Source organism: Anthonomus grandis, chromosome 24, assembly GCF_022605725.1.
Source record: "Anthonomus grandis grandis chromosome 24, icAntGran1.3, whole genome shotgun sequence".
Classification (NCBI taxonomy): Eukaryota; Metazoa; Arthropoda; class Insecta; order Coleoptera; family Curculionidae; genus Anthonomus; species Anthonomus grandis.
In genome coordinates this window covers 886124-899043 of record NC_065569.1, presented here as the reverse complement: position 1 = coordinate 899043, position 12920 = coordinate 886124, and the positions used below count along the sequence as shown (strand labels likewise).

The 12920-nt window shown below is 32.6% G+C and overlaps 1 protein-coding gene across 1 annotated transcript in view; it reads left to right on the top strand.

Annotated features, from left to right (window-relative positions):
• Positions 1 to 12613, top strand: part of LOC126749339 (uncharacterized) — a 31909-nt gene extending 19296 nt beyond the window's left edge. Inside the window, exons 3-9 of the mRNA XM_050459010.1 lie at positions 5629 to 5807; positions 6987 to 7220; positions 8267 to 8591; positions 9285 to 9425; positions 11605 to 11679; positions 11746 to 11892; positions 12084 to 12613. Of these exons, the coding sequence (XP_050314967.1) occupies positions 5629 to 5807; positions 6987 to 7220; positions 8267 to 8591; positions 9285 to 9425; positions 11605 to 11679; positions 11746 to 11892; positions 12084 to 12613 (1631 nt within the window). The remainder of the gene's footprint in view (positions 1 to 5628; positions 5808 to 6986; positions 7221 to 8266; positions 8592 to 9284; positions 9426 to 11604; positions 11680 to 11745; positions 11893 to 12083) is intronic.
• The last annotated feature ends 307 nt before the right edge of the window (positions 12614 to 12920 follow it).

Sequence of the window (12920 nt, the reverse complement as noted above, 5' to 3'; positions counted from 1 at the left end):
AAAATATTGTCTCAGCTTCAGAAATTAGCTAGTGAAAATAAAATCGAAAAAGTGAAGTTAAAGGTAAATGACGAAATATTTAAAACGTATACGATAAATGATTTTAAATTAATTGGACAAGATTTCCTAGAAAGTGTAACTATATATTTATACAGGGAACCAGAAAAAATTACTAGCAATGAAGAAAAACATAAATTAATTCAGCAATATCACGATGATCCATTAACAGGAGGACATTGCGGCCAAAAGAGACTTTTGAAAAAACTTAGGTCAAAGTACCGATGGAAAAATATGTCGCGAGACATTGCAGCATATGTTATGAAATGCAAAAAATGCCAAGTTAACAAAAGTAAAATTAAGCACGTTATATACGCATGGTGATTACGCCAACTCCGCAACAACCATTTGATATTGTTTCTAATAGATACAATTGGCCCATTTTTGAGGACGGAAAATAATAATGCTTACGCTGTCACTATGCAATGTGAACTTACGAAGTATGTAGTCCTTGTACCAATCCAAAACAAAGAAGCTCTTACAGTCGCAAAAGCAATTGTCGAAAACGTTAATATTTGGCCCAATGAAGGAAATAAGAAGTGATATGGGAACCGAATATCGAAATGAAGTTTTGAAAGAGCTGTCGAGTATCCTAAAAATCGAGCATACATTTTCAACAGCATACCACCACGAGAGTATGGGTGGATGCGAAAGAAATCATCGTGTACTAAACGAATACCTTAGATCTTACATTAATGACGCGTTTACAGATTGGGATAAATGGATTAAATTTTATGCATTCTGTTACAATACAACTCCGGGGGTTTACCACGATTACACTCCTTTTGAACTAGTATTTGGTAGGTGATCTTCCCGACGAACTTACACATAAAATTGACCCTTGGTATAATATTGACGCGTATTATCAGGAAGTTAGGCATAGATTACAGATTTCACATCAAAGGGCTAGACATTTTATGATGAAAGCAAAACGAAACCGTAAAGCTAGGTATGATATGCACTCTCAAAATCTCAATGTACAACCCGGGAGACTTGGTTATATTCAAAAATGAAAATAGAACCAAACTTGATCCTTGGTTTCAAGGTCCTTTCGAGGTAATTAAAGCGGAAGACGTAAATTGTGTCATTAGAAATGATAAAGGAAAAGAATTCACTGTACATAAAAATCGGATTGAAAAATTTAATATTGCGCAATAAACAAATAAATAAACCTACATTTTTATGCATACGTATGTACTTTCAAGTTATAAGTTTTAGCATATAGGTATTAAATTGTATATACATTCTTTTTATTATGGGTTATATTTTATTATGGATTATTTTTAGTTATATTTTCATTAAGGTTATCCAGGCCTGTTTCTTTTGAATAGAATTCATCCTTGAGATAAATTCTATTCTTTCGAAAAGGGGAAGATGTGGTGCAATGTGGTGCAATATGAAAAATGCTTACCTTTAAATTATTTATATAACTATAAACTTATTTGAACCTATTAGGAACCCCATTATTGTTACCTATTTAATTATTGCAAACGTTGCTGTATATGATTTGGTTGATTTGAACGTAATAAAAGTCAGTCGTATAGTAACAAGCAACTTGATTATTTCCAACCCCTTCGGAAATACGATAGTATATTTTACATATGGTTATAAGTCAATTATACTTAAAATAATCTTTAAAAATAAAATGTTCAAAAAATTTTATTTTGAAAATTTGTCATTATCAACAGGCATAGAACATAATGTATGCATTAAAAAAGTTTGTCGAGAAACTTTGCAACATTATTTAAAAGAGAAAAATGTATTAGTCATGAAAGCAAGTTTAGAAGAATTGAAACACATATGTGATCAATTTCAAATGAAACAAAACAATAAAAACCATAATAAATTCATCAATATTCGTTCTATGTGGAAGAGACTAAAAAAGACTGGAAAATTAACAAATATAGGTGAAACTAACTTAATTAATGATAATTCTTTCAAATTAGATCATCCATCTTTTGATTTAGAAGTTTCAAATACTCGTTCAAATATTAACTCATTATTAGAGGTTGGGGCTAAGACAATTAGAGAGGATGATAATTATTTTTTGCAAAATGTACCCAATAGTACACCATGCTCTAGCAGTGAAAATAATTCTAACACACAAGAATATGTAAGTACTACCCATTACCATGACATAGCACCTGATCTATCTTTGAAAGAAAAGACCAATAAATTGCACATAACACCCAGTAATTTTGACATACCAAGGAAATATTAAATCTTTCAAGCCCCCATGTCTCTAACCCTTTATTACCACCGAATTCAAAAAACATTTTTCCATCTACATTTAAACACACAATCAAAGACTGCATTTTTTAGAAGGCACATTTGCCATAGAGAAAAATATTTTTAAAATTATTTATAAAAGAGGAAAACTTGTTTCTAAATTCTATCCCTACTATTTGAAAAATCGTTTAATTAAACATGTTAACAATGTTTGCACAATAGTTTTTAAATACACAAAATATTTAAAAAAATATAATAAAATTAATATTTTTGGACTTTGCAAATAAAATAAATCTCAATGCAAAAAATTCAAAATTGTAATAAGTTTATTCACTCAAAATGTTGATGTATATAGCTCGAACAACTTAAAATGCTAAAAAAAGAATGCTCGAACCAGAATCTTCCATACATTTATTTTGATGCTACGGGAAGCATAGTTAAGAAAGTCACCCCCGAAAGCAAAAGAGTTTATTTCTATACAGCGGTAATAAACATAACCTCTTCTAAAAGAATTTTTCCCATATTTTCTATGGTGTCCTCAGCACGATTCAAATGCGATATTTAAATTACTACACGATTTTAGATATTTTTGTATCATAAATTTTGGCCTTCTTTTTCAGTTATTGTTACCGATTTTTCTTTTGCCACTTTACATGCTATTTCAAAAGCATTCAATCGTTGTACTCTCTTAGAGTACATAGCAAAGTGCTATAGTATTATTACAGGCATGTCAAAATCATCAGATGACATGATCATTTTACATTTATGCTGCGCCCACTGGATGAAGATGGTTTCTAAGGATGTGGACAATTTTTGTTACAATGACGATCAACAAAATTTTTTTAAAGATTTGGTGGCTGCAGCAGTTCTAATCACCGATATAGCCCAATTAGATATTTATGTAAAAAATTTTGCTATTATTACAACATCTGAATATTTAAATCCTCATGTCTTAAAAGCTGTAATGAAACTCTCTAGCAACAACAATAACTGTTTGGAAGATTCTATTTCCGAGTCACTTGGGTTTCCGGAAAACTCAGAAACAGCGGAAGATCAAGGTATATACAAGGCGAGCCCATTTTACAAGAGGTATTTTAACACCCTAGAAACTATTAATCCACTCAAAATTGATTCCGGAGATGACAATCTATTTTTTAATAAAGATATTTTTAATTTATTTATTAAGAAATATATACCTCTTATTCCGTTATGGACCGCAATTATGATTAGAAAAAGTGTAAGCATAAACAATTCTATATACACAATATTTTACACTTGATAACGGTTGGAGATACTTACCAACCGAAACGTCGTGTTACATTAAATAAATAAGACAATGCAAGTCCGACAAGATGTTTTCATTTCCACTTACATCTTATAATAAACCGTTTTTTTTTTCATTAGTGCAAAGATATTTATAGTGTAGGATAAATTAGTTTTAGGTTCGTAGTTATTTAATTTATACGTATAATATTATTTTTCTTTCGAAATCCATTTCAATAAACAATGATCTCATTCAGGCTCCGTGAACGCTCCTTATCGATGTGTTATGATTAGGTGGCAGTTTTTACTTTAACGGTGACATCGGCGATGACGAAAGGGGACATCAGTGGACAGTCTTCTTGAAGGTTCCGAAATGAGATACGGGAAAGAGACGCGTTTTCGGGAAAATCTTAAAAGACGTAGGGCGTGTCCCTAATATTAACACGGCAAGACGTATAAAAGACGTAAAGACGGGTTAAGGTCAGGATCAGTAAGACGTGGCTGCATCCTTTTCCTTTTCTATTATAAGACGTGAGACGAGTTATAAGTGTTTTAAAGCCGCTCGACATAGGGATGTGAACGCGATTTACCATATCAGTTAACAGTTAAGTCTACTCCAAACTCTTTTGTGCAATAGTTTTCTTAATTATTTTATTAAATACTTTGAAAATCCCGCACCGGACTTTTCATTACCATCAACAAACCCTAGACAACATAGAAAACCCTACATTTTTGGGGGCTCGCCCGGGATACAAAACGTAAAAGGGTTACGTGGAGTGAATTTGGTGAGCGTGAGCTTAAGATGTTAAGACGAGTTTTTTTTACGACGAGATTAATGTGAATAATTATTAGTGAGTGATGGATTGACGGATTTAGCTTTTACGAAGGTACTGTACTAGATTTTAAGTTAAACAATTGCCCCATTGTTGAATGCTGGAGAGCTGTTTGCCCGCCAAGCATTTTTGTCCTGTTGACGAGGGAGTGTCACTCACGACAGTTTTGAGAGTTTGAGGCGACGACGGGCAGTACCAAAGATCCCCAAGCAGATGGCGCAATCTTGTTGATTCCAGGCGACAATCGTAGATGGCAGTTTCCATTTATGTTTCGTGCATGATTGCCAATCTAAGCAGAGCAGCAGTTTGATGATGGAGATGGCGTGATTTTCGAGTCGTTGGCAACATGGGATGTATTGCAGGTACTTTTTTCCAGTGTTCAGTGAATGGTGTCTGTTCGAATTTCGTGGCAAGGTGGGATGCATGAATCATTTTAATTTCTTGCGACGCGATTGTTTACTTTTAGTTAAATCGGAGGATTTCTTTTCAAAACAAAACATTTGTATAGACAGTATTTTGTTTTTGATGTTTATACACAAATAAATGAAATGCGTTTTTATTTTGTGTTATGATAAAATCAGATTTAATTGCTTAAATGCTTATGTTTAGAAGTTGGTATTGATTTATTTTTAATTTTATTAGGTTATAAGATTATAAATGCAGTTTCGGTTAATTATTAAGGGATTATAAACACTGATGAGTGATTTGGTTTTATTTAATTTTTTTTTTAAAGTTATTTTATTTAAGCGAGTTATTTTACCAATTTATTTTATTTACGTTAAGTGAAGTTTTTTTACATATTTTTCTTATTATTTAAAGGGTATTTATTTTGTTTATATTTTCATAGCGTTATTTTATGTCGATATTAGGTATAGCATATTTTTACTCACGCTTAAAAGGAAAGTAAGAGGATAGAGCTTTACGCAAGTCGTTTTCTATTTTATTTATTTTTTTTTCTTCATTTCGTTTTTTTTAATTTTTTTTATTTAAGAAAAAAAAATGGCGACTTTAAGTATTGAGAAAATTTGCCAAAATATAAGTAATGCTAAATTGAAGACGATTCAAGCTTTATACATCATAGCATTCAGTAAGGAGGGTCAAGCGCGAGTTGCCAGAAAGAGTGTTCGTAAATTTACCGGATTTAATTTAGAAGAAACTTCTAAAGAATTTAGTGAAAAAGTGGATAGTGTAATGAATAGTGTGCCGTTTAATAACATTATAGGTGTGTGTCATATTTTAAATTTAGATTATGCAGGAAGTCAAGACGCAATAGTGAGACGCGTGTGTGTATTTTTAAATAATTTATCATGTAAAAATGACGAGGACGAGCTTGAAAAAGACGAAGACGATGAGGAAGACGAGTCAGAAGAGGACGAGGACGATGAAGACGAAAACCTTGAAGACGATAATGAGCCACTGGCAGAGGTTAGAAATCGCCTCCAAAGGACTTCACTTCAGCCAAAGAAAAATTGTGGATCATTTTCCTTAACTTTTCGTGACGTGGAAGATAGCATTAAACCTTTTAATGGCAAGGACGATTACCCTATTGAGAAATGGATTTCAGATTTCGAAGAAATTGCTAAAATTACCAACTGGAATGACTTACAGAAGTTAATATTTGCAAAAAAGTCATTGACTGGGTTAGCTAAGTTATTCGTACAATCCGAAAAAGGAATCAAGTCTTGGAAGACGTTAAAGAAGAAATTAACAGCTGAATTTGAAGTAAAAGTTAGCAGTGTTCAAATTCATAAATTATTGATGGCGAGGAAAAAAGGATTCTCGGAATCGATACAAGAGTATACATTAGTTATGAGAGAAATAGGAAGTCGAGCATATTTAGAAGCTGAAATAGTGATTCAATACATTATAGATGGGATTCAAGATGACTCAGCCAACAAAATTGTTTTGTACGGTGCAAAAAATTTTTCCGAATTCAAAGAGAAGATAAAGTTATACGAACAAATAAAATCTAAAAGACAAATACATGAAGATAAGCCGAGATATCAGGACAAGAATAAATACGGAAGAAATGATTATAGGAAACATGTATGTCAAGAAGTAAAGAAGGAAGATAGGGCTGATAAGAATAGTAGCCCTCGTTGTTTTAATTGTGGAGATAAAGGGCACAAGTCTAAAGATTGCCCGAGCAAAATGAAAGCAGTAAAATGTTTTAAATGCAATGATTATGGACATTTAGCATCTCAGTGTCCTGGCAAAGACACTAGGAAAATGGCGCATCAAAATGTTAGTATTATCGATATTTTACCAAAGAACTGGATAACAGTGAATTTTGAAAAAGTTAGTATAAACTCATTGCTTGATACTGGAAGTGATATAAGTGCAATCAGAGAAGATACATATCACAAATACTTTGAAAATAATGTGTTATCCCATGATACAATTACTGTGAAGGGACTAGGTGAACATAAAATGAAGACTTTAGGATCAATTCAGAAGAAAGTTAAAATTAATGAAGATCATTTTAAAATTTTATTTCACATTTTACCAAAGGAAGTTACTAGTTTTCAGGTAATTATAGGAAATAATCTACTCAAGCAAGCTGAGGTTTTTATAGGAGAAGACGGAATAACGGTTTTCCGAAAGGAAAAAGATAACTTTTTAATGAAGATCACTGTTGATAAAGACGAAGACCTAACAACTGATATAGAGGTAACTCATATTGAAATTCCAGAATATAAGGAACAAGTGACCAATTTGATTAAAAATTACAAGCCGGAAAAGACCCAGAGGACTGACATAAAAATGAAGATCATACTGAAGAATGATGAACCTATTTATCAAAGGCCAAGGCGATTAGCTGTAACGGAACAATTAGAGGTAGACAGACAAATTGAGAAATGGTTAAAGGATGGCATAATAAGGGAAAGTACATCCGATTTTGCAAGTCCTATAGTATTAGTTAGTAAAAAAGATGGAACTACCAGGATTTGTTGTGACTTTCGTAAGATCAATAAAAATATTATAAAAGACAGATTTCCGCTGCCTCTAATAGAAGATGTTTTGGACAAGTTGGAAAACGCAAAAATCTTCACTACGATAGATTTGAAGAATGGCTTTTTTCATGTTGACGTTGAAGAAGAAAGTATTAAGTATACCTCTTTCGTTACACCTTCTGGGCAATATGAGTTTCTAAAGTGTCCATTTGGACTATGTAATAGCCCAGCGGTGTTTCAACGTTTTATAAGCCATATTTTTCGACCGTTAACTTCAAAGAATGTTGTCATATATTACATGGATGATCTTATTATACCTAGTGAGACATATAAAGAAGGGATAGAGAGATTAAAACAAGTTTTAGAGTTAGCGTGAATACATGGGTTAGAAATTAAGAAGAAAAAATGTCAGTTCCTAAAGAGAAGAGTTCAATTTTTAGGATACACTAATAAAGACGGGAAAATACAGCCATCTGAAGAAAAGACTGAGGCTATTAAATATTTTAGTGAACCAACTACCACTAAGCAGTTACAGTCATATCTAGGATTAACGGGATATTTCCGAAAGTTTATTCCTTCATACGCCAAAATAGCAAAGCCGTTAAGCGATATGCTAAAAAAAACGTACTTTTCAAGTTTGAAGACAAAGAGAGACAAGCTTTTTTACAGTCAAAAGATTTACTTACGAGATATCCTGTTCTACAAATTTATCAAAGAGGACTTCCAATAGAGCTTCACACGGATGCGAGCAAACATGGCTATGGAGCTTGTTTATTACAAAAATCGAATATTGACTCCAAGTTGCATCCTGTGTACTTCCTTAGTAAAAAGACAACACCGGCAGAAGAAAAATATACATCTTACGAACTGGAAGTTTTAGCTATTATCAACGCTGTTAAAAGATTTAGAGTATACTTGTTGGGTTCAAAGTTCAAAATCATAACAGACTGTTCAGCTTTTCAAAAGGCAATGGAGAAAAAAGACCTTACGACCAGAGTAGCGAGGTGGGCTCTTTTGCTAGAAGAATACGACTATGAGATAGAGCATAGAAGCGGAAGTCGTTTGCCTCATGTAGATGCTCTAAGTCGATATCCACAAGTGTTTACAATGTCTGTAGAAGACGGGATCACACAAAGATTGAAGTTGGCACAAGAACAAGATGAGCAAATTGTATCTATTAAAAAGCTTTTAGAACTGAAAGAAGACCATGAAGGTTATTTTTTGAAGCATGGATTATTGTATAAATACGAGAATGGTGAAGAACTGTTAGTAGCGCCAAAGAGGATGCAAAACGAGATAATAAGAAAAGTTCACGAGGATGGACACTTTGCTGTGAAGAAGACAGAAGAAGTACTGAAAAAAGAATTTTTTATACCTAGGTTAAAGGAAAAAATTCAAATTGTTATTTCTAATTGCATTGCTTGTATATTAGGTAATAGAAAAGAAGGGAAGAAAGAAGGACTATATCATCCTATACCTAAGCAAGAAGGTCCTTTACATATCTATCATCTCGATCATGTAGGGCCAATTGCTTCTACAAACAAGAAATATCAATACATTCTTGCTATAATTGACGACTTTACCAAATTTACATGGCTGTACCCCACGAAGTCGACTACAGCTAAGGAGACAGTAAATTGTTTAATGAAATTGCAAAAGACGTTTGGCAATCCAAAAAGAGTCATTACAGATAAAGGTACCGCTTTTACAGCACATGAATTTAATGAATACTGCAAAGAGGAAGGTATAGAACACGTGACCATTACAACCGGCGTCGCTAGGGGTAATGGACAAGTGGAAATAATTCACAGAACCGTTTTACCAGTTATAACTAAGCTTAGTCTAAATGATCCAACAAAGTGGTATAAATATGTCGACAGAGTTCAACGAGCCCTTAATTCAACGTATCAACGAAGTGTTGACTCAACACCTTTTGAAATTCTCATAGGAATAAAAATGAGGAAAAAAGAAGATATCATGATTAGAGATCTAATAGAACAAGAAGCGAAACAGCAATTTGCAGAAAGCAGGGAAGAACTACGCCAACAGTGTAAGGAACAAATAGAGTACAAGAAGAAAATAGAAAAGGGTATAACCTAAGAAGGAAAGAAGCTAAGCTTTATAAAGAAGGTGATCTGATAGCTATCAAAAGAACGCAGTTTGGATCTGGATTAAAAGTGCATAAGAAGTTTCTTGGGCCGTATGAAGTTATAAAGGTGAAAGATAATGAGAGGTACGATGTCGTAAAAGTAGGAATTCATGATGGACCCATCCGAACTTCAACATGTGCAGAGTTTATGAAAGCGTGGGTTTCGTATGAAGATGAGTCCGAGTCGGACTCATAGTCAGACTGGCCGAGTGTAGGATAAATTAGTTTTAGGTTCGTAGTTATTTAATTTATACGTATAATATTATTTTTATTTCGAAATCCATTTCAATAAACAATAATCTCATTCAGGCTCCGTGAACGCTCCTTATCGATGTGTTATGATTAGGTGGCAGTTTTTACTTTAACGGTGACATCGGCGATGACGAAAGGGGACATCAGTGGACAGTCTTCTTGAAGGTTCCGAAATGAGATACGGGAAAGAGACGCGTTTTCGGGAAAATCTTAAAAGACGTAGGGCGTGTACCTAACATTAAGACGGAAAGACGTATAATAATAATAATCTCTTTTTTGCTGTGATCTTGTCACCTTTTGCCAAATATTTTAGTAATATAATGTAATAATGTAAACACTATTTTTATACCTGTTATTGCTTGAAGTAGTTCTTAAATTATATGCTAAATATGTAATAGATTAAAAATATATCGACCATGCTGAAGAAGAGTGTTACAACTCAAAATTTAAAATTTTTAATTTTTCTATATAAATAGCTTTTAAAAACAATATATTTTTATGGGAAAAAATGTTATATCTCTGACCTTAATACCACCAGAAATCTGGCAACATGTAACGCGCAGATTTCGGCATATTTCTTACAGTCTGCGGGAAAGAGCGCGACAACTTAGTATGTCGCAGATTTTCCACGTGGTATCATTAACGCGACTCGTAAAAAGTGTTACATTTCAGTTTGAAACGTTTTGTGCATAAGGGTTTTTTTTTCAAAACAGTTACAGTTTAAAATATAACGCTTTTGTTAAAAGGTAAGTGATATATTTCTTTAAATTTTTCTTAAGTGCTGTTTTATTTATGAATGTAACTTTTTTATTTAGAAGCATGGGTCAGAACTCTGATTTATTTTATGAAGAATAATGTTACATTTAGACTTAAAACGGTTTTATGAAGAAAGTAATGTAAAGGTTATGTTTTATTTTGATATAAAACCACATTGAGTTGTTTTTTTTTTATATTTATATTATTATCACATTTTTGCAACGTCTGCAAGATACAAGAGTAAAATCAAAATTAAGTTTTCAAAAAAATCTTATCATAACAAAAGTGTTATCTTGCGGGATTTAGAGATAGAATAAAATTAAAAGGAAATAAGCATAGTAGAGCGCCTGTTATACATGTTTCTTCGCGTAATAAAAAGAAAAGAGGTCTGATTTGAAGTTTGAGGATTAATAATTTTAAGTTGATTATAAGAGGGCTATAATAAAATGTTTGACAGTAAATACGTATGAGGTTTGACAATAATCAAATATCACCGCCATATACCGGGATCGTGAAAAATGGAACATGAATGATTTTAAAAAAATACAATTTATTTATTTTACAATAAATTTGTATGTTAATCGTGCATAAAGTTTTGTATGCATTTAGGGCATAACTGGTTTTTATGAGCCTATGGCTCTTTTATAGCTCTCCAAATAGAGCCTCGGATCATAAAAATCTTTTCATGCCCTTAATACATAAATAACTATTATACATAATACAGAATTTAATTTATACACATTATTATAATTTCGTACATAATATAATTGAAAAATCCTTTTAGCTACGACCTCAAACATGGAATATGGTAGAAGTGCACGTATTTTGCGCATGGTAATTGATAATAATGTTTTGAAAAATGAGGTTATTGTCACGAAAACTGAAGCAACTATAAATTTGCCTAACAATCAATCCCCTAATAAAGAAAATATTATTCCAATAAATGAAGCAATTTCTAATGACACAATAACTATGGAAGTTCTGGATAGTTCATTCTCTTATAATATTGAGTCTTATGATGAGACAGCTATTCCTAATCAGGCTATAGTATACAAGGTAAACTAAGTAAATTATAGCCTGAAATGTTATTAATAAACTTATTACTTTTAAGGCCATCAAGAGTCAAGCCTAAAAGATAATGGCACAACGATTTACAATGAGAATGAAAACGAAAAAATGCCCCTAGGTACTTACAACATTGAGAATTTTGTTAGGGTAGTAAAAAGTGTTATACTGTATTTAATTTTTTTAGAGCAACTACTCCCATTACCCCCTCCCGCTTCAAGTAGTTCTTCATCATCTTCTAGCTCCTCTTCCTCAGATACCTCAGATTCGTCGTCATCTGAAGATGAAAATGAGCAGCCACAAAATAGTTTAACGGTTTCCGAAATACGTAAAGGTAAATAATTGTTATTTAGTACTCCATTATTGTACCCGCCATCAGTATTACATTCTGGTCACCTGTCGAAAACCAGCTTTCCACCTATCAAACAATATAAACAACATTGTTTGACAGGAAAAAAGCTGGTTTTTCATAGTTAACCAGAATCTAATACTGATGGAGAGTACAATATTTTGTTTATTTTTAAGATGAACCCGATCAAGACCTACAAAGTGACCCTTACGATACTGATGATAGTGTTCAAGACCCTCTATTTGAAAGATCAACCTTGTCAAGTTCTTCAGAAGAATCAGAGGTGGACGAAAGCAATCTCCAGCCCAGTAAAAAAAGAAAAGTTATTAACCGAAGTGAAAATAATAATAAAACTTGTAAAAAAAATAAAAGAAGACCGGACATGTGGCAAAAAAATCAGGCAAAAATTCTAAGAAATAGAGGAGAATCTTATGCTTATACTCAAGTACGAAAACTCGGAAATGAAACAATAAAAATAAGAAAAGAACAACCAAAGAAAACAATTCTTCCTCCATGTGATGAAAAGTGTAGAATAAAATGCTATGATAAAATATCTTTCGAACAACGTGAAAAAATTTTTTCTGAATTTTACAATCTTGGTGACATAACAAAACAAAGGGAATACATAGCATCAAATATGACCACAATTACTCCCAAATACAAGTACAGTAATGTTGCTAATCCGAGAAACCCTATTATGCTATAATGCCTATTTCTTCATAATATTGGGAAAAAATATAAGGGTATGCAAAAATTTTTTTATGGCGACTTTGTCTATAAACAATAGAACCATTCAAACCGTGCTGAAAAAACAGAAAGTTTGTGAAACAGGAAAAGTCATTGATATCGATAGAAGGGGAAGGCATGGCAACCACAAACATGTGAGTGATGAAATCAAAAATAAAATAAGGTCACACATTGATTCAATTCCAAGAATTGAAGCTCACTACTGTAGGGCTAATACTTCACGCGAATTTATAGAAGGGGGCAAAACATTATCAGACCTTCATAGA